The 22,424-nt window shown below is 40.4% G+C and overlaps 1 protein-coding gene across 2 annotated transcripts in view; it reads left to right on the forward strand.

The window, feature by feature from the left end:
• LAMP3 (lysosomal associated membrane protein 3) overlaps positions 1–20,213 on the forward strand; it is a 32,647-nt gene extending 12,434 nt beyond the window's left edge. Inside the window, exons 4-6 of one of the 2 annotated variants that reach the window (XM_037839764.1) lie at positions 4,617–4,674; positions 8,313–8,483; positions 10,909–11,874. In XM_037839764.1, the coding sequence (XP_037695692.1) occupies positions 4,617–4,674; positions 8,313–8,483; positions 10,909–11,048 (369 nt within the window). In that variant the 3' untranslated portion in view covers positions 11,049–11,874. Of the gene's footprint in view, positions 1–4,616; positions 4,675–8,312; positions 8,484–10,908; positions 11,875–18,543 lie in introns of those variants that run through there. The other variant, XM_037839767.1, reaches the window with a different exon arrangement.
• Positions 20,214–22,424: the final 2,211 nt, after the last annotated feature.

The raw sequence follows: 22,424 nt of genomic DNA on the forward strand, positions 1-22,424 counted from the left end.
AGAATAACATCTGGCAGAGAATAACATGGGCATCAAAGGAGAAAGCAGAACCAAGCTGCTTCATGTGTGGCGTGTAACTTTCCCTGGAGTTTGGGTTAAATCTTGACATGTGCTTGGAGCTGCAGAGAGCATCCCCTGGGACCCCCAGCAAAGATTTCAACTCTGTTTCTTTAATCAAAAGTGCTATCCAAGTATGGTTTAGTGCACTTGCTTGCTCTCACTTTCTTTTTGTGGCAGACCTGAGCTCTAGGAAATAGGGAAAAAAACAAAACAAAAAAAACTATTATTTCAGCCTAATGGGAAAGATTTACTGGGAAGGGGCCATCTGATTTATTATTACGGTTGTTAATAACACCAGTTAAAATTTGAGAGAAGACTCTGTACTAAATTTTTTTTCATGGAGCCCCTTGTTTAATCCTCACATTGGCCCCAAGAAGTAAATCCTTTTATTATCCCCATTCTTATTCTAAATTAGTAAAAAGTAAAATTTTTAGAATGTTTACAAAGATTCAGCTACTCAAACTAGGCTAACCAAGGAACAAAGAGATTTTTTTTAAATTAGCATTAAAAAATGCTTAGCAACACTTTATTCTGCCAAATAGCACTGCAATAACTTGTGATACCAACTGCAGTGCAATTCTGACTCTACCAGAATTATCAGATTTATAGATGAACAGCACAGTCCCCACAAGACTGCCCTCACTTCAGACACCAGCCACAAGTTTGAGGGTTCCCAGGCCACACACACTTCTGACCTGCTTGTTACAGATTTGGGGGTTCCTACCCCTTCAGGGTCTATAATTCACTGGAAGGACTCAGAGATCTCAGGAAAGTGCTATTCTTACAATTAGTTTTATTATAGCAAAAGGTATACAAATAAGAAGAGATACATAGGGCAAGGTCTGGGAGGGTCCCCAAATACAAAGCTCTGGTGTCTTCTCCCCATGGGGTCAGGCACATCACCTCCCAGCACATTTATGTATATTATCAATCAAGGAAGCTTCCCAAGCTTTGGTGTCTAGGGTTTTTATTGGGGTCCCATTAGGTAGGATGATTGATGGAATCAATGCCAACTTGGTTGATCTCAATCTCCAGCTGCTCTCCCCTCCCGGAGCTCATGAAGGTCAGATTGATATGACATGGCTCTGAGTCCCAACCCTCTAATCACATGGTTGATCTACCTGGTGTGGCCAGCCCCAACCCCACCCTAACAATGCCTGTAGCTGCCCCTACCCTGAGTCATCTCATCAGTAGAACTATCAGATGTGGTTGGGAGAGCCCGTGGTGAATAACAAAGGACATTCCCATTATGGGGAATTCCAAAGATTTAGAGGTTACTCTCCAACAGCTGGGATAAAGGCCAGACCTCTTTTTGAAGGCCAAATTCCTCACTATATAGCAGGTTAACCACTCTTCATAACATTTAGTAGCTAACTTAACTTGTTCAACAACTTGTTTTTCATTGATGTTGTAGAACAGGAGTTGACAAACCATGGCCCACAGACCACATCCAGCCTGCCACCTAAGAGTGTGCAACCCGCAAGCAAAGCACGCCTTCTACGTTTTTCAGTGGTTGGAGGAAAAAAAAAATGGTATTTTGTGACACATGAAAATTATATGAAATTCAAATTTCAGTGTCCATAAATAAATTTTTTTGGAACTTAGCCACTCCCATTTCTTTGTATGTTGTGTGTGTCTGATTTGGCACAATAGTGGTGGAGTTGAGTATTTGCAACAAAGACCCACAAAACCTAAAATATTTACTCACTGGTCGTTTACAGAAAAATCTTGCCAACTACTTCGATAGAATAAACTTCAGCCCTATTCCCATTCAAATTATGCCAGATTCTGAATTTCCACATCTTAAAAAATGCTTTACTTGAGTTTAAATAAAGGACAATTTTGTCCTTTAAGAACCTCCTGTAGCACCACAGTGGGCACATTGTTCTCAATATTTGATATGAGCAGCATAAATTAGGTGAAAACTTGGAATCCTAAGGAAACTAAGCATTCTTCTGCTATTTTGTGTGTATGAATTCACCTAACAAATGCTTTCCTTTACCGTAAAGGAAGATATCATTTCAGTCCCAGTCAACATTTGGCTAATTTCAACTCAGCCAAAATAGAAGGAAATCTGAGGGCAGGTTCTGGGCTCTGTCCAGTTATGTCGTTAAACCAAACTCACAGTAAATGGGAGCTCAGAGTCCTTTGCCTGCTGCTTGTGGAAGCCCTCACTCTGGTTTAGCCCTATAAAGCACAGAAGCTTCTGGAACAGAAACGCCCTTCGTATCAGGGCAGGCTTCATGACAAACGACCTGGGTGCACTGGGCCCCATGCTTGGTTTAACGCTCTGCTGTTGCCTTCTGGGAATTCTTAATAATTTTTGAACAAGAGTCCCACATCTTTATTTTGTACTAGGCCCCACAAATTGTTTATATGGTCCTGCTTCCTATAAATGACCATAATATGTTTTAGCTGCATTTCAGGGAATGTGAAGGAAATTTCTAGCACAATTAATTTTTGGTCTGTAGCTACATGCCCCATGGAGGAAACTGAAGGGCAGGATTAATTGTGTGCACAGGGTAGTGGGTCTTGCTTCGTCTCACCTACACACGATCTGAACGTGAGCTAGATGCTTGACTTCTCTGAGCCCTTTGTTCTCAGCTGTAAACTGGGCTGATAATTTTTATTCTGTCTGGGGGGTTGTGAGGATCAGGTAAGGCAATTGTAAGTGAAAGCATGCATCTGGTAAACTGTGAAACCCTTACAGAAATGCAAAGCACCCTTTCCTTATGCTGAGGACAGGCCAAGGAGATGCCACGGGGAGGGGACAATCCAGGAGCTCTTTTCCCTCTGGCTTGGAGTGCTTCTCATCACTGCTCTCCTCTTGCTTCTTTAATCACCCTTGCACTGCAGCTGGAAGGATTTCCAAAGACAAAAACGTGTTCGTTCACTGCTCTGCTTAAAACCATTCAGTGGATCCTCTCTGACCTTTGGACGGGGTCAGGATCTTGAATAACTGACCATGAGCCCTGAAGAGCAGAGCTCTCTTATCCTAAAAGGGGCCCCAAATAAAGAATAACCTGAATAAATGTTATGTGGAAGTAACCCAAGAAGGCATGAGTCACACAAAGATGCTTCTCCCTAAAACAAGTGGATGGCCCAAACTCATTTCTCAGGTTGCCTTTGAGACCCATGAGACTGAGCACCTCGAAGGAGGCAGCCAGGTCTTATTCCTCTCCCAGGACAGGGCAGAAATTAAAGATGGAATGGAATGGATGGAAATTAAAGAGAGGTTAAACCCTAGAGTTTGGAGACAGGCAGCTTGAGGTCATATCTTCCCCTGACACCTGGCACAAGGTAAGAACCCAGTGTGTGGTGGGTGCTCTTGAATGAAAGATGGGGTCACAAGCTCAGCATATCACTATCAGTGATCTTACTAAAACAGTGTGTGTTTATGGAATTATATTGTGTAACGAATCATTTTATCCATGAGTAATGTACAAATGGACTGTTACATGGTTAAAATTGTTGTTAAATATCTTTAATGACTAGATTAAAACTGCTAAAAAGCAATTCAATTTCAGACTCTGATTCTGGTTGCTCTTTTTCTTTTTTTTTAATCTCTTATTTGTAGATAGCTTTCCAATTAAAGTTTAAAATTGATAACACTGTAGATCACCTCCGTTAAAAAATAAGCATGCCTTTTCAACTTACCCTTTCATATCCAAACTCAATTTCCTTGAATATTTCATGCCATCGGTCTTTCAGGAGGTTATAGGGCTATTTTTATTTTTTAATTAGTTTTGTTTCACCAAATTTTTTTTCTTTTGTTTTAATTTTTTTGTGTGTGAACTTAACCTATATACATAACAGTGATAACTTTCAAAGTACAATTTCACAAGTAGTTAGAGAGCAAATCTCAAAGAATGTCGTGGGTTACGTTTCACCAAATTTTATCCCTAGATAAAATTTGAAGTGCTGGAACCCCACCACCTGGGTCCCTCCCCTAGAGAGCACCCAGTGATCTCAGGGTAAACCATTTCTTCCCAGACTCCCTCGGGGTGGTTCCAGTTAACCATTTGGGAGACCTGAACCCAGCAATCTATTTAAAGCAATTGACGCCTTACCCAGGAAAATGCACCCACAATTTGGCATACATTTTTCCCCAGAGGGTTTGTGGATCCCATAAAGTCTGCCTTAAGGACAAGTGGTTTCCAGGTTAAGAATCTCTGACTTATGGTATTAATTACTCGTAAAGGCTGAATGGATGCTCCACCCCCAACCCTCCACCTTCCAGATGTCCTTGCAAACTTGGCCCAACTGATGCAACCGGAATTGTACTGATGGAGTTCAAATTTCAGGTTCTAGTAACAAGTATGCTGTAGAGGAATTTCAGGCCAGGGGCAAGCCATTACTTGTTATTTATTTATTGTGCAGTATGTTTACTTTTTATTTGAAAATTTCAAGCACAATTATGGCTCATTACCCATACACGCCCAAACCCCAAATCAAGGATTTAATAGCTAGAATCCAGCCTAAACAAAGTTTGTTTGCCAGGAGCACAGACATAAAAATGGAGATTGCCCAAAGGTTAACACAGTTCTGTTTTACAGGGTGAAAACTCATATTATATCAGTGAAGTGGGAGCCTATTTGACCATCTCAAATCCAGGTTAGTACTTAGAGAATGACTTTCTACCAGGGATGACACTGTGTTTCCGGTTAGCTCATTGTGCATCCTGTGAATCCACTAATCTTTGATGTTGCTTTTAAGAAACAAAGAGAATAACCAGCAATACAACTTTGGGGAATTTAGGACACCTTCCTATGTTTCACTTTGCTTATCTGTTCATAAAGGAGGTGGGTCTGAGATCATTATCAGCAACCATAAAGAGTTCAGTGACTTTTTGACAGATTTGCTGTGGATGATGCAGTTTATTCCATACTCTTGTAACCATGCATTCATTCTACTAAAATGTACTTAGTGCCTGCTGGGTGCCAGGTCTCTTATTAGTATTGGGGATCCACTATGATCCAACCAGATAACCCCTGCCCCCATGGAGCCTACCTTCTATAAGGGGCAGAGAGACCATAAGCAAACACATTAAGTTATAATGCAATGTCAAGTAGTGATGAGTACTATGAGGAAACACAGAGTACAGGTGGGTGGAGAGGTGAAGAAGAATAGAAAGCTGTTTAGAAAGGGTTCTCAGGGAAGGCCTCTCTAAAGAGGTGATGTTTGAGCAGAGACCTGAAGGAAGTGAGGAAGTCACCACAGGGGAAATCTAGGCCTGAGGAAGCTCTTTCCAGATGGCAGGAACAACAGATGGCACAGGTCCAGCATGAGCTTGCTAATGTTCCACCCCTTGCTAACAAGGGGTGAATGTGCCCGAGAGAATGAGCAAAACAGAAGATGAGCTCTGGGGGAGAGCCAAAGCAGATAGGGCCCATACTCAAGGCAAGATGAGGCTTTGGATTTTATTCTAAAGTATGATAAGGTGCTATTGGAGAGTTTGGTGTAGGAAAATAATATATCAGATTTATGTTTTTAAAAGTTCACTTTGGTTGCTGTGTAGAGAATTGCCTGTTGTGGTGCAAGATTGAGAGAACTGCTACCATGTTCACTTCTAAAGAAGTGGGGCTCCCAGTCAAATCAGTTCAGTTTCTCTAAGGCCCCAAATGCTTTTCCAGAATGACTAGACTTAGATAGTGAATGTTTATTGAGCACCTCCTCTGGACAGGTACTATACTAGGAGTTTCCATGTCTATTATCTCCTTTCAAAGCTCTATTTTCAGTCTGACTTAACCTCTTCTTGTAGTAATTAATGAGCTCATACTAAAGAAATGTGCCAGGAAATGAAAATAAGAAGAAAATGTTAGCTATGTAATATGGACATTGTTCAAGAGGATGCTGTCAATGGTTGTTGATTAAATGTGTAAGTAAGATGTCATAGCTGTCAACTCAGTCTCCCGTCATAGGCTGGGGAATAAATATTATGAATGTGAACATAAATTAGCTAATGTTATCAGTGATGGGGCAGTAATCTCTCAAGGGTCAGAGTGCGGGACACTGTTATCGAGTTCCGACTTGGCGGGCCTGGGCCAGGGGAACTGATCAGCCCCTAGGAAAGGTAGTGGGCACGGACAGTACTATCCTCCACGGCCCCCCGGGCCTGAGAAAGTGGAGCCGGATGCAGGCCCCATTTCCTCACCCCAAAGTACAACTGTCAGGGGAAGCTTGCCGGAGAAAACCGCCCCCTTTACCTTGCCCGCCCACTCCCCGTTACCAGAGCAACTCCCGCCCTCCCCGTTGCCGGAGCAACTCCCGCCCTTTTCAAACAACCTCCGCGCCCTCTCAGAACCAATCCAAGCCTTTAACCCCTACAGCTACCCCGCCCTCTAAACCGCCCGATATAAGCTTGTACTCTCCCCTAATAAACTCTCTTGGCTTCCTCACCCTCAAAGAAAGGTGTCCCGCCTGTTTCTTCTCGCTGCCCTCCACACCTTGCACGCCACCGCCGGGGACCGGGCCCAGTCCCCCGCCTCGCCCTCACCTCCGGGAAAGAGCCCCCGCCGCCGGTACCCTCCGAGCAATCCCGAGAGCATAGGATTTAGCAACCGGCCGCCACCCCCCCCAGAAGAGTCAACAGCGACCGCACAGAGGAAGGGAAAGTTGGACCAGAAACTGATTTAGAGACTGAAGAAGGGGAAAAACAATTCTAGATTGTGATGATCAAGGCTCAGCAGTAGCAGCAGTAATGAGCGTTTTCATGCCAGTGGTGGTGGTAGTTACAGTAAGAGTGCTAGTAATCAAATTAACAGCAGTAGTAATGGTAGTTGCAATGTTTGTAGGGGTAGAGGTGATAGGAGTAGAGCATCCTATGATATAACACTCGATACAGTAGTGTAACAGATAATCCAGTACACCATGTAGGATGTTTGCTTGTGCAAAGGACCACAGTAATGGGGCAGGAGACACATAGCATGGTGGTTAAGAGAACAAGCTTTAGAATCAGAAGGCTTGAGTCCAAATGCCACATACTAGTTGAATGATCTTAGGCAAACGTTTTAAACTCTCTGACTGTCCGTTTCCTCACATATAAAATAGAGACCATAGTACCTATCTCAAGATTGTTGCAAGAATTAAACAGGAAAGTGCATGTAAAGTATTTGCACGGCGCCTGGCACAGTGAGCAGTGGACCAGTAATGTTTTCTCAGAGAACGCACACACAGAGGCAGGAAAGGGGGGAGATTTCCAGGCTCCCTCACTGACAGACAGCCTTGTGGGTGTCCCTCAGAGGTGCTACATGGTGAACTCACGGAGGTCCATCATCGGGTCCTCAACCTTGTGAACTGGAAAAATTATGTCAGCACACCCTTAGAGTAGTGCTGTCTCTTTGAGGAGACTGATGTTAAGTCAACATCATGAAACTGATGTATGAACTCAAAATGGCGATTTGTTACTTTATCATGCAGCTGTTTCTTGTTTTAACTGCCAATTGAACCAGACACTTGGTTTGTCAGCCCAGTGAATTTTCTCCCATTCAGAGCCAAATTATATCAGAAGGGTGCTTGGTGAGGATTGAATTGGAGCAAGTGGGATTAATTGCATGATTAAAATGTTTAGACTTGAAAATTTGCCTCAAAGCATCCACTTCTTCAGAAAAGGTGTTCCTATCATAAGGCAGGGCCTGTCTCTGAGCAGGGCCCTCCCTCCCCAGACAGCACTCGGAGGCCTCTTCCTTCTCTCTGTTTCTATGAGTGGACACAACAACCCCTCCTGACAATGGACTTATATTTATACTAATATGAGTCCTCTGGCTGTATTAATACATGCACTCTGGTGATATGCAAATGCTCTGATGACTTTGCATGTCTCTGCTCTGATTCATTCAAGGTTCATGTGACTGTGTAAGTCCCAGAGAGCAATCTTACTTCTCCTATTTCTGAAGTTTTTGTGGGTGCTCCTCTGTAGCCCCCAAGCACTGATAACAGTTCCCACCAACTCTATACCCAGTGATTTAAAATAACCGCAGAAAACATTCCCCAAAGGTCTCCATTTCAATGTTTTCACATCCCAATTTATGTGAGGCTCCCTGCTCCCCACCCCCGCTCATATACTCCAAACAGAGCACCAAAAAAGACCCTAAACAGCACTATGGTGATTTTTCTTGAGAATAGGTGGCAGAACCAATTCTCAAGGAAGATCATTCAATCACACATGGGCAACCCGGCAACAGCCTGGCTAGAACTCAATGGATATACTCCAAGAGTCTTTATATGTGTGTATTTCACCTTTGTATTTTCAGAGAAAACTTACCAAGGAATGAAAAGTGCTATGATGATGTTTGAGACTATGATTGGGCATTCCTTCAAATGTGTGAGCAAACAGAGCATCACGCTTTCACCCCACCTTCATCTGAAAACAATGAATGTCCAACTTCAGGCCTTTGATTTTGAAGGAGACAACTTTGGAAATGGTAAGTTAAGGTTAACCATGTCACAAACATAACCTTTGGAGACCCAGGGTAAGTCCCAAGGTGGTTTTTGTGTGAAACTGTCAAAGGGGCGAGAATCACATGAGCGTCTTAGAACATTAGGATTCCACAAAGCTCATAGGGCCAAGTTTCTCTGGCCATCTCTCCCTCCCACCATTCCTCTGACCATCAATACCAACCTCAAAATCAGACATCGTAACCCACTCACACCCACTCTCTCAGACTTGGTCAAACTCATCCCAAATTATAACGTGGTAGAACACATTCTCCTTGTCTGACCAAAATACATATTTCTAACTCACTTAAACACAAATACCCTCAATTTTAAAAATCAGCAAACATCATCTGTGACCTCCTCTTACACACTGATGAGTACTGGTGAACTCAGATATGCTTGAAGAATTCTTTAAAGATCCTGAGTCTGAGTGATGTATATAATTAAAGATTTCAAAATAGATTCTCTCCTACCCACAGAGGGAAAAGAGGAAGGTACAGTTATTCAAGATAGAAATAAACCCTGTTGGATCCCCTCTTCTCAGTTATGAACTGTGCTGCCTGACAAGTGCTTTCTTGTAGTCAATTTTAGTTTCCATCCAACTTCTGCTTTGGGTTTTAAGCACCACAGGCAGAGTGTGACTGATGACTGACCAGGAGAGGAACAGGTCCTAGGAAGAGGGTCAGGGGCAGACCAGTGAGTTTCCAGAAAAGTCCCTCCTCCCTGCAGGAAGACGAAGTGTTGCAGGAATTTGCCTACATGACCACAAGGGTCTTGAGAACCCCAACTTCTAGAACCTCTCTCTCATAATAACTCAATGACATTGTAAGTACTTCTTAATTGTCAAAAGTAGCTTTATGTAGAAGTTTAGCCATAAATGAAATTTCTATAAAGTTAATCTGATTCTATTTTGGGTTCCATTATAAATTTGCAGATGTATCTGGCAGAAAATTCCACTTGACGTACTTGGTGGAAAGCATTTAGCAAAGGAAGGATGAAGGTGTGATTTGCCTTGGAAGCCCTGATTTCCATAGGTTTTGACAGGGTCCTATGGTTTTTACCTTTAGCTTTAACTTTTACCATAGTGCTAAGATAAATATTAAAATTATCTGGTAGGTGTTGCCCACACTTTGTCATCTGGTCTCAAAACTTCAAAGGTCTGAAAAATCTCTGTGATTAATCATGTGATCTTAAAATAAGGTACACACTTGCTCTTATTACTCCTCAGAATTACCATGGGAAGCAAGGAACAAGCAGGTCCGGGAAACCTCTTAGGGGCAGAGATGGGAAATAAAACCTTTCAGCAGCACAAACCTGGCCTCCTCTGAGCAGTGCTCACAGGGAAATGTAGAAAAACTGTCTCATCTTTATCTTTCTTTCCCCTCTAAAATCACCATTCACAGGATAGTTCTCCAAGCATGAAACTTCAGAGTTATCCTTAACTCCTCTCCATCCTCACCCCCCCATACAAATAATCACAAAGCCCTAGCAATTCAACCTCTTGTTCACTCTGCCTCCACTGCTTTAGCTCAGCCCTGTATTCCCAGTTTTTGTGCTTCAAATTTCACTAAAGACACTCAAATGTTGAAGTGTGTGTTATTCTGTAAATAACATTTTCTACCAGAGAGTGGGGGGGTGGGGTGGGGGGCGGTGGGAGGAGCGAGTTGAAAAAATAAAATTGCAACACAATGTGGTGTTATAAAAGACCTATGTGCAAAGGGCTTTGGAACGTGGAGGAAGGCATGACTACATGTCATGTTTTGGGGTGTGAGGTGGTGCAGGGAGTGTCTGAGAAGACCTGACCAAAGGGGGACATTTCAACAGCTCTCCAGGCTGTAAAAACACAGCCTTGTGCAAGAGGACACTGATTCTCATATTCTCACCCACTGCTCCCTACGTTCCTGGAGCCTGCAAAAGGTTTCTCCAGTACCAGGAGCCCCAAGGCTTTTGGAGCAGCCCCTTTAAGGAGCACAGAGTTTAGATAGAAAGTTTCGGCCATGTGGGTTAGTACAGGTCCCCTGACTGGAAAGTCAGGACGCATTTCTTGATCCTAACCCTCTAGACCAAATCAGGGTTTCTCAAGTTGGGTTTGCCTCCCACTTGTATCAGAATCTCCTGGGCCCCACCTCAGATTCACTAAATGATAATCTCTAGGGCACGGGGCCTTGGAACCTACATTTTAATACCTGTCCCAAGTGATCTCAAGCACTACAAGTTTCAGATCCCTTGCACTGGCCCTTTCACCTCTTCGGTTTCACCCATCTGTGTATCTGGGACAGCAGATGAGAGGCCCAGCAGCTCCACCTCTCCCTCAGTTTCTTTCTCGGTGAAGCCAAGGCAGACAGGGGGTAGTATCACTTCCCAGCATTTGTGGCTAGGCTGTGACACCTGTTACTCTAACTTCAATTACAGCAGATGAATGCTTCAGTGACAGAAACAGGAGAGAAATCCCTGTGGCCGTGGGCCTGAGTTTCGCAGGACTGCTTGTCATTTTGCTAACAGCATGCCTGGTGGCCAGAAAGATGCCCAGTAGAGGATATGAACGCATGTAAAGCCCCTACCTTCTTCAAACTGTACAAGGTTGGGGTCTTGGGAGTGCTGGCTTCCTACTCAGCCTGAATCAAAGCATGGGCTTTTCTAGTTGCCTGTCCCACGCTCCCAATCTGATTAGGAAACCTAACTCGCCATCAAAGAACCAGTAGAAGCCTAGCTAAAGGATAAACTCCACCACACTTCCTCCTGCTGCCTTGGGTAGATCATGCCAGATGGGCTTTAATTCCAACTTCCACACCTGCCATAAAAACAGGGCTGGCTGTGAGAACCAGGGGGAAAGAGGCAAAGTGGTGAGCAGGGTGACTGTAAGAAGGAGAAAGAAAGCAAGTACTCAAAGAAAGAATTGGGAGAAGACATTCTGAGACTGCACTGATTTTTCTTATACATTTTTAAATTGTGTTAACACCCGGTGGGTTTCTTTTAATACTTTTAATACTTTTTAACGCTTAAAAAAAATTTATTCATTTCAAAATAGACTCTAAAGTGCTTTTAAATTCTTGGGTATTGCCCAAATTCTGATCGTCTTAGACTACAGATGGTCTTATACTGTAATTTCTTTTAAAAAGACGTATCTACATGATTGTAATATATTATTAATAGTAGTAAAAATTAGAAAACTTCCCAACACTTCATTTTTTAAAATGTAAAGTACATTCCAAAGAACAAACAAAAGAGGCTCAATAAATGTTAGTTCTCCAATTCCTTCACCTTCATTTGTCTCCTGCCTTCTTAGCACTTTTCTCTGATTTGTCTGTTTTCCTTTGATTCTGTTCTATCCTTATAAATTTGTTCATTTGAGTGATTAAAGCAACCAAAAGAGAAAGAGCTACCCACATTGTGACTTTGTTCCTTTTTTTGCATTTACAAAAAATTATAAACCAGGAAATTGCTAATTGGGAATGATTGATCTGTGGAGGGAAAAAAACTCTATTAAAATAAGGCTTAGATGTTATTTATGGTTTCCTATTATAGTGACTGTTTAAATATAATGGAGTTTTTATTTCAGAGAAAAGGGACAGTAATGAACTGCTGGATATTTTTAACTAATTTTATTAACAGGAAGTTTTCTTGTTTTTCTACATTTTCCAACGGTGCCATTCATTATTTTTAAGGGGAAGTTCATAAAAGTTGGTGACAACTCTATAACCGTTGCTTAAACTAGGAAAGTTACTGACTTTTCCTGAGATTATTTTAGCTCTCTCCACTTTGCTTAGTGGTGAGGGGATGGGAGGGGCTCACAGCAACTTCAAGTGAGCTTTAAGAGCCACTGAAGCTCTCTGGAGTATCAGGAAATTCCTGTTTTCCCCTTAAAACAGGAGGACGTTTTTGAAGCACAGGGATGTGAGGACCTGGGGTTTTCTGAAATGACTCCGGCTTAACAGCCAGGCTCTCAGGGCGCCCTTCAGATAGGGGTTGCAGACATGAGTTCCTTTGCCATCCGCTCCCTCCAACAGGCATCCCAGGCTCCAGTTTGCAGTTCTGCCTCAAGTGCCCTTGAAAAGTTCTATACTGCAGAGCACAAGTTGTTTATTCATCACACCACTAACCATCCCGTAGAATGACTCAAGTTAATGTTCTAGGGTGTAGAAATTTCTCTTACTTCAGATGGCAACAATAAGTAGAATTTAAAAAATCAAGAGGGATAAGGCAGCGCATTTAAATTTAATTTCCCTTTCTCTCTTTTTCAATGAGCTCTTTTCTATGATGGCTACTGCTTTGATTGTTGTTATTTATTCCCCACCTACCCAACTCCACGTCAATTATCTTTAAAATCCATTTGCACTAGCATTCTAGTAACCACAACGAGCAAAGTTTCCTTCCAATAAATGCCCGGGTGCTGCCCGCTTTTAACGGTGTCTGCGGCTAAGGCAGGCGCCGCAACCGGACGGCAGCGCCGCGGAGTGGAGGAGAGCCGGGCTTGCGGCTGGTCAGCTGTCAGCGCCTGGAAATGGCCTCTTCCGCCTCCCGGGTTTTTCCTTTGTGCTGCCTCCAAGCTTATCTCTTAGGGCTCCGGGGCTCACTGCAGGACGCACGGGCACAGTCCCCCCACCCCCACGCCCTCAGTCTAGCTGCTTGTCGCTGGCGGAGCCGGGGCAGGAGGCTGCTGTGAGTGCTCCGAAGCCAAGCGGGGACTTTTCCTAATTCTCATCATCACTTGCCCCTTACCTTGAGCCTTCCTGCTGCTTATCTATCCACCAGATTTCAACTCAGTTTTTCCCTTCTGAGAGTAGAACGTCCGGCACCTACTGCTCTTTCTGCAGCTCCCTTACAGGAACCCCTCAGAGATTGTAGAAACGGTCACTAATCCCCACCTGGAGATAATTTAACCATTGTCCATTCTGATGTGTTGCCCTCCCTGAATATTGTTTTACATAACTAAAAGCATTCAGAGTGCACAATTTGATATCCTTTTTTACGTGTACATCATGAGCATTTGTCCGTGCTATTAAAGGTTCAAAGTATGATTTTGTAGCTACCTAATATGCTATGGACATTATAATATAATTTACATAACTATTCTATTATTTTGGGGAATATTTATTGTTTCCAGGTTATAAATAATGTTGTGATTACCAAATGTACATAAATATGTGCCTGAATTTTGTGTTTTCCCCATAAGAAAAGTGTTTAAATGGTTATAATTTTATTCTTCAGTACTAATTCTTACTTTTTAAAGGAAAAAAAAGGAAACAAAGGTAACACATATACATGGTTAAAAAAATATTAAGCACTGCAGAAATAAATGAAAAGTAGGGTTTAAAACGGTGGACCAGAGGCTTCCTCACAGGATTTTCTCTCCTCGGTACCTAAATAGATTGAAGAAAAAAGTTTTTAAAAGATCACCAGTTACGCATTCATCACCCCAGTCTATACGATGGTTCTGTGAACAGTTGATTGTACACCATGGATGATTGTATGGTATGTGAATAAATCTCAATAAAACTGAATTTAATTTAAAAAAAAAAGATCACCAGTAGCAGTCAAAGAAAGAGATAAAACCTAATACAATAAACTTTTAAAACTGATGGACATGAAAAGAAACTAAAGATTCAGGGAAAGAGTGGAGGGAGGCAGCAGAGCTGGGTTCCAAACCCTGCCTCCGCTCAACCCCCCATTCCAAGAAGACGTATCATGAGAGGAAAAACTCCTGTGAACTCTTATTACCATTACTGAATCAGGAGAGTAAAAGTGTGGGCTGCCTGATCTTCTTCCTCTTCTAACCTAGGAATAGTGAAAATGATTACGGGGAAGACCAGGAAGGGTCAACACAGGGACTGATGGAAGTGAACTGAGGAAACAGCCCAAAACCCAAGGGCATCCCATGGTTCCCAGGCTACAGACAGGAGGATAGATTTCCAATATCTAGTTCAAAAGGAGATAGTAACTGATCTTAGATACAATGGAAAGAAAGTAAATAGCTGAACTGAGCTGCTCAGGCATGTGCAAGATGAAAACAAACTGCATGACCTCTATAAAAAAATACTCTAGGAAAATAACAATAAGAATAATATAAAATTAAATTGAAGAAAAGGAGGGAAGATTAGAAAGGAACTTTTTTTTTTTATAAAATACACACAAAGAAAACAACTCAAGGAACAGAAATTGCTTTATGCTGTGAACCACTTCATAAGAATATGAATTCCATAAAACCAGAGCTCAAGGATGAGATGTTAAAATCAAAGTGTGAGATGAAAAGGCAATTCCATTCCAGAGAACATTGGTATCAAAGCAACACTGTTACATAATAAATAGATACAGTAAGAGTCAGAATAGATAGGACTGAAAATCAAATTATTTTCACAGAGAAAATTACAGATAACCCAGTTAATGAAAATAAAACATCAAGGGATTAAGGGAAACTTCTAGGTATGGAAGATATTTAGTCCAACATAGGACAATTGTTCCTTCTGAAATAGAGAGTTCAAAATAGAATGAAGATATATTTGAAGAGTTAAGAGAATTTTCTTGAGAAAAAGAATTGAAGTTGCAGATTGGAAAAGCATAATGTGTCCTAGAAAAGAACTGATACAGGAAATGTAACACTGGGACATATCCAAAGTAAACTGTAGAACTTTGAAGATAAAGAAAGAATCCTTTAGACATCCAGGCAAAAAAAATTTTTTTAAAGCAAATCAGCTATAAAGGGGGAAAGTTAAAGTTGACCAAAGATTCATTCACAGCAACGTTTAAAGAAAGCAATGGACCAGTGTCTACAAAGTTCTAAGGAAAAGGAAATGTGACCCCAAAATATTATTGAATATTATTCTCACACATGAAATAATTCAAGGGATGCAGCACCAGTGAGCCATTCTTAAAAATATTGCTTGACTGATTGACAATGAAATTTGGTCAGATAAGACATGAGCCGCAATAAAAATAAGGCAATAAGTAAACTACCCTTAGGAATAGAGAAGCCACATTAAAAAAAAGAAGACAACAACAATAAAATGGTGAGCATTTTATCCATAATACAGAAAGTACTAAATTATTACGGGCCTCGGAGTTTATCATACAGATAAACATTTTCATATGTGAAATGATGTTTGTACATGGTTATTCATTACAGCATTATTTCTAATAGCAAAAAAATTGGACCCAAACCAAGGTCCATCAGTCAGGAACAGATTAAAAAAATGGTGATAGGCCCCACACTGAAACACTACACAGCAATAAAAACAAATGAGGGCATTATGTGTAAGAATATATGTGTATTCATGTGTAAGGAAAGCTTAACAAAATATATCGTTTAAAAAAAAGCATAGTGCATCATAGTGAGAAAAGGAAAAATCATATATAGTCATGTGTTTCTATTTGCATGAAGAAACCTTGGAAACATATATAAGAAATTTTAAAAAGTAATTATTTAAGGGGGTAGGGGAAATTAAGAAGATGGGGCAAGAGTAGAAGTGAAAATTCTCAATGTACAGCATCTTGTGTAATTCTGACTTTTTTGTAATTAATATATATTCAAAACAAATTTTTAAAAACTATAGGAGTGGTAGTTTTCAAATGCAATTGAAATGTTATAAACATGAACAATGTTAAAAATAGCAATATAACTATCCAAAATTTAGAGTTGGGGAGAAGGGGGAGAAAGGTAATCTATTAATGCTAATCTTTCCAAACAGAATCAATAGATAATGTCTATTGATTGGAAAAACAGAGTTTGGAAAACTCGTAATAACTCCAATTTATTACAAAATCTCTTAATGCATTTATAATCTTTTACTGTGTAGTTCATAATCTCTTTTTTGAAACTTAAAGGAATCCTTTAAGAAACAATATTTCCCATGACAAAAAAAACATTTATTTGAAGTGCAATAATTCCCCCAGTTTCATTTTAGTTTTTTTCCTTCTATTAAAGTCAAGTAAAATTAAAATGAACAGTTTTAATAAAATAGCATTCATATGATCCTATTTTAATACACATACGTCAATTTATTTTTCTATCCATCTATAATTATAGCTGAAGAAAGCTTCCTGAAATAACATTTGTCCATGTTAGCAATGATAATTTCTGGGTGGGGAGATTTGGGGGTGAATTTTACTTTTTTATTTGTGCTTTTCTGAAATAATTTATAATGAACATGTAACAGTTTAAACTCATAAAATTTTTTTCTCTCAGTGTGCATGTGAGTACACACAGAAGAAGCAAATGCCTCCAAAGGTTTGCAGCGATGAATTTGAGGGATAGAAATGTGGTGTTTGGATAGTTATTTTCTTTGTGTACTCTTCTGCATTTTTAAAAATGTTTGAACAATGTTACATAGAATAAAACTATATGGAAGTAAAAGTTGCCTTCCACTCCCATTTCAGTGCTTTCCCCGGTTTCTTGTGCATCTTTTCACACTATTGACACACGCACATTTATTTGGATTCCTGTGATTCACTGCTGTGCGCCTCACTTTATCCCTTCACAGGTCTTTGAACTCCCACATCAGCACCTTGCGACCTGCGGCTACTTTATATTCTATTGTGTGAATATATCATTTTAAATTTTTGATGGATACTAGATTGTTGTTCATTTGGCTCTTATAAAATACACATTGTTGTAATATATCTTTGTGTACTTCTGTGACTATATCTTTAGTATAAATTCCTAGCAGTGGAATTGCTGGATCAATAGGTCTCTGCTTTACATTTGTTTTAACTTTTTTGTATTTTTTTTTCCCAACTCATTTTGATTTCTTGTCAAAGTTCTTTTTTACCCAAAAAATATGTATAAATAACAAAAGTATCATGTACTCTGGAAGAGTTTATAATGAAAAGTAACATTTTCCTGTCCTTCCCTTAAGAGACAAAGCACTTTTAGCTAATTTTTATCAATTTCTTCTGGTAGCTATCACCAGAAGAAATCTAAAAAAAAAAAAAAAAAAATTTTAAGTCTTATCAAGCTATTTCTTAATATATCAGTTATAGAACTTCCCAGCTATGGTAGACAAGAATTTAATACATTTAAACTATATCCTTTTATGGTTATACCCCTATTTTTGTTTAAATCAATAAGTTATTATAATTCTGTAAATATTGACCACTGCCAAACCAAATAGTATACTACAAGCACAGTTTCTTTCTTGTACAGATTTTGTTTTTTTCTGGAGTCTCCAATTGCCATTCTCTCTCCTCTAACCCCTTCTGAGTTTTTTTTTCTTGAACCTTGGGTGGACAGGATTGGAGTGATGTTGACCCTTGGTTCAGGATATGATTTCAAAATTGGTTCATGTGAAGACCTCATGCATACATCTTATCTTTCCATGAATGAGATGTAAACCTAGCTCTCCATTTATTTGCTTCCCACTGCCCCCCATCAACTCTCCATTTCATAGAGTATCTATCAAGTTCTCCTTTGTTCCCAGCCCCTTCCAAACTTCTCCATTCGAGACTAATTAGTCCCTGGCCCAATCAGTTCCATTTAAATGAATAGAATGAGTAGTCTCTAGTGGAATAAACAAAAACCAGCTTTGACAAGCCTACAAATCCTCACTTTTAAACTCTCATAAAAAATTAGGTCTATTCTCTAATAGTCTTAGCTCACTAAAAGCAATAAAAGAAAACTTCAGGAGTTACAAAAATGTTTTGTAAAGGAGATAAATATCATGTCTTCAAGAGATCACATACAGTCGAGTAACTCAAATGGTGTCTTCCGTGTAAGCACATCCCACTTTGCAGAGAGCATGCCTGGAAGGACTTTTGGCTCCGTTCAGGAAACAGGGCTAACATCTACTCAATCTCTGGTCAATGTGAAGAAGATAAGAAGGCTCTCTTATTTAATCCTCCCATAATCTCATATGCCATTTGCTTACTTTATAAATGAGGAATTTGCAAGGTTAAATATCCTCCCCAAGGTCACACAGCTAGCTAATAGAGGAATTAAAAGTCGAGCTCAGATTTGTGTTACTCCAAAGCTCATATTCTTTCCACACCAGCTAGCCTGTTTTCTGGTCTGTCATCACCAAACCTTACCTGCCGTGTTGTATTTGTTTTTTCTTATAGTGGATGAGTGTTCATCTGACTACACAATTGTGCTTCCTGTGATTGGGGCCATCGTGCTGGGTCTCTGCGCTGTGGGTTTGATTGTTTATGGCCTCCGCCTAAGGCGTGAATCATCTGGATACCAGAGAATCTAATGGGTGCCCAGGGGAAAAGAAAACAACAGGGTGTAGAGAATTCATTAATTATTTCCAGCATGTTGGACACTTCCCTCATAGTGTGGGACCTTCCAACAATGCAAACCACAATCTTCAACAAAAACCAAGTCATTTTTGATATAAGTTCAAGAAGCACTTCAATTTTTAAGAATTTTTTTGTTAATTTTATGAACAATGTAGTGAGCTGTTTAAGAACATTTTCTAGTTTCCTTCATAACATTTTAACCTCTCAAAGGCAACATTTGAGATATGTTAACATAATTGAGATTTGAAAACATAATTGACATAATGTATGCAAAGTGACACATGGTACCTGTGTCTGCATTGGGGATTTGTCTATAAAACAGACTTTCAGGGCTTTTATTATCTGTGTTTTATGTAATGTACATATGTCTGGTGATGTAATTACCTGATTTTCCACTTTTCAATTTATTAAAATCATTGAAAAGAGCAACAATATCACAGGCTGTCTTGGTTTTTGATGTGAAACCAAGAAGAAGAACAAATCACTTATTTTTTTTTATCTTGATGACTCCTGCTCCAAAATCATTGAAGACTAACAATTAGGTGGCTACACAAAAATAGATTTCAATCATGTGCAAGAAACAATAATAGTGGTTTCTTATTTCTTGAACTCATATATATCAGACACAAGGCTAAGCAGTTTCCATACATTTCATTCAATCCCCCAAGGAAACTTGGACTTAAGGAAATTAATTCTCTTAAATGTCACCCAGTCAACAGGTGGCAGAGCAAGAGTTCAAACTTACGTTGACCTGGTATGAAAGCCCTTGGCCTTCTTATTACACCAAGTTGCCTACATAAACAATGACACTAAATTATGCTGCCCAAAGTTTCACACCAGCTTATGCCCCATTTTTACAGAGGAATGGATTTATCCAGAATCATGAGAGATTAGGGTAGATGAGAGGAAGACTTTACATATAATAGTCATCTTCAATAAAGTTCTCTACTCCCTTAAAAGGTCTCTGAGACATTAGTCAATTTCTCATTTTTATGGGATTATTTAGTTGTGGCTCTAAGGATGAAGGGATAGAATAAACCTCTCGAGGTATTTTTTTTTTCTTTGAAAAATTGAGAAAAACTGACCTCTTACCAACTTTTCTTTCTTGACTATAGATCCCCCCCTTGTGGTAACTTGCTTCTTCAGTACTTGTATATTTACATTTTCTATTCTAGTTCAATTTATTCAGTAGAGCAGTCCACTAAGAATTTTATTCCTGCATGTTTGTATTGCTAATGAGAGGAACTAAGTCAGGATATTAATAGAAAAGACCACACAACCCTCCGATTCTTTAATAAAGGAGCAATTGAAGTGAACCTAGAGTACATATTGACTTTTTGAATTAGTAGAGTCAACAAGGTCCTGACTTTAGTTTCAACAGAATTTTGAATTGTATTATAAGTTTTTGTAATAAAAACTTATTTTGGAGGCTCATTTATGTCACTCATTTCTTATAATACTGTTTTATGCTATTAAAGTTTTGTTTACAATCTTCTTGGTGGTAGCCCTTTAATAAAGAGGTGGTTGCTTGAATCAATAAATTAAATCATCATTCTATAAATTATTTTATCCTATCCTCCCCTGCCACATTATTATTAAGCAGGAGACTCCATATGAGAGAAACTGAATTTCTGAGAAGATAACCATATTAAATTTAGGAAGACAAACTAAATCTTTTGACTCATTCTAGACAAACTGATTGCGTCACTGGTTTACTTAAGTGTTGCCACAGTCTGTTCATTCATTCGTTCAACCAACATGGATTAAGGACCTACAAAATGCCAGACACTCTAGCAGGAACCAAGATGAATAAGAAGAGATCTTGCATTAATCATCTATAGCTGTATAACAAATTACCCCAAAACTTAGCGACTAAAAACAACAAACATTTATTATCTCGTAGTTTCTGAGGGTCAGGATTCTGAGAGCAGCTTAGGTGGGTGGTTCTGGTTCAGAGTTTCACACCAGCTTGCAGTCAAGTGGTCAGCCAGTGCTGCAGTCATGAAGGTTCAACTGGACTGAAGGATCTTGTTTTAATTTCCTTGGCTGCTCAAGCAAATACCATGCAATGGATTCACTTAAACAATGGGAATTTAATGGCTCACGGTTTTGAGGCTAGGAAAAAAGTCCAAATCTAAGCATCATTAAGGTGATGTTTTCTTCCCAAAGACTGGCCTTCTGGGGATGGCTGCCAGTGACCCTTGATCCTTGGCTTCTCTGTCACATAGCAATGCACATGGCGGCCTCTCTTGGCCTCTTCCTTCTCTCTCAGGTTTTGTTGAACTGCAGCATTCCCATTTTCTTTCACCATCTGTGCCCCTTGTTCCAACCCAGCTCAGACCCAAGACTGAAGAATACGCCAGGCACAAAGTTAGACGTGAGCTTAATAGGACTTACGGACAGGAGAGAATTCTTCCCAGTGGCAGCTGGCTGGAAAAGATGGAAGTTAGTGCTCTGCAAAGAGTGGGGGTGGGGGAGGGTGCCAGGGGGTGGTTTGTAAGGGTTAGGACAAAGACATTCCACAGGGTGTGAGAACAGAGTTTTGGCAGTGTCTTGTGACACGGGTGTGGAGATTTGTTATCAATAGTGATGAGGGGAGGGGAGTTTTAATGCTTTGTTTCTGATACCATTTGTACATTCTTGCCCACCCATCCCCCTAGTCCCCAGAGGTCTGATGACCTTTAACATCTGTCCAGGCCAAGTAGGCCACTATGTGAAATAACCTGATTTCACTACGGAGGGAAGGGGGGCTGGGCCCTGGGTCCCCACACCCCTATACAATTATTGCATGTTTAATTATGTCTTGGCATCTTTTTTCTTAGAGGACTCAAAACTAATGAAAGTAGTACTTGAGACTGGTCCAAGAAAACAGGCAGTAAGAAGGGAATTTGGAACTGAATCACTCATTATCACCCAGCAGGTGAAGTGGACACTGTCCTGGTTGGTTGGGTGGGGCAAATCCCTGGCTTCGGGTGGTGGCTCAGTTGCTAAAGATTTCATTGGTAACCTGAGAAAATGTCCTATTGGAGGGGAATTTTGTGGCAGGTGTGATTTTGCAAGCATTGACAAATATGTCTCTCTATGCCTAAGGAGACAGCAGAATTAACTGGTTACTCCTTGGTTGTATTAAGGCCCTGCAGAAGGATACGGATAAACTGAGGGCTGTTAGCAAACAGTTAACAGCTAAATGTAATAGTTGGAGAGCCTCTGCCATAGCTTATTAAAGGGGCATTATCTCCTTCAGTGGAAGGATAGACACAGTTGAGTAGAATCTGCGGAGTTCCAGAGACATTTGAATGCTCAGTCAAGGCATGTTTGGTATGGGAAGAATAGAACCCTGGTGGGGAAAAACTGGGATTCTGAAACACGGGACAGGAACATTTAGATGGATACCCCTGAGGGGATTGACTCTGCAAAAGCCCCAAATCCCTGGGATTGCAGAGGTGGCTCACCCTTCCCTAATAAGGACTAACACTTTAGCTGTTTAGAGCATGCTGCTGCAAATGACTTCAGTCTCAACCATAACACAATTCTGACCCTATCCAGGGTTAGGACAGATGCCACAGATTAAGTGCCACCTTCTGCAAGATTGCCGTTCCAGCACCAGGCTCAGGCTTGGGGGTTCCCAGGGCCACCCTCACTTCTGACCAACTACCTACACATTCAGCGGTTTCCATACCCCCACCTCAGGTTCAGTAATT

Source organism: Choloepus didactylus, chromosome 1, assembly GCF_015220235.1.
Source record: "Choloepus didactylus isolate mChoDid1 chromosome 1, mChoDid1.pri, whole genome shotgun sequence".
Classification (NCBI taxonomy): domain Eukaryota; kingdom Metazoa; phylum Chordata; class Mammalia; order Pilosa; family Megalonychidae; genus Choloepus; species Choloepus didactylus.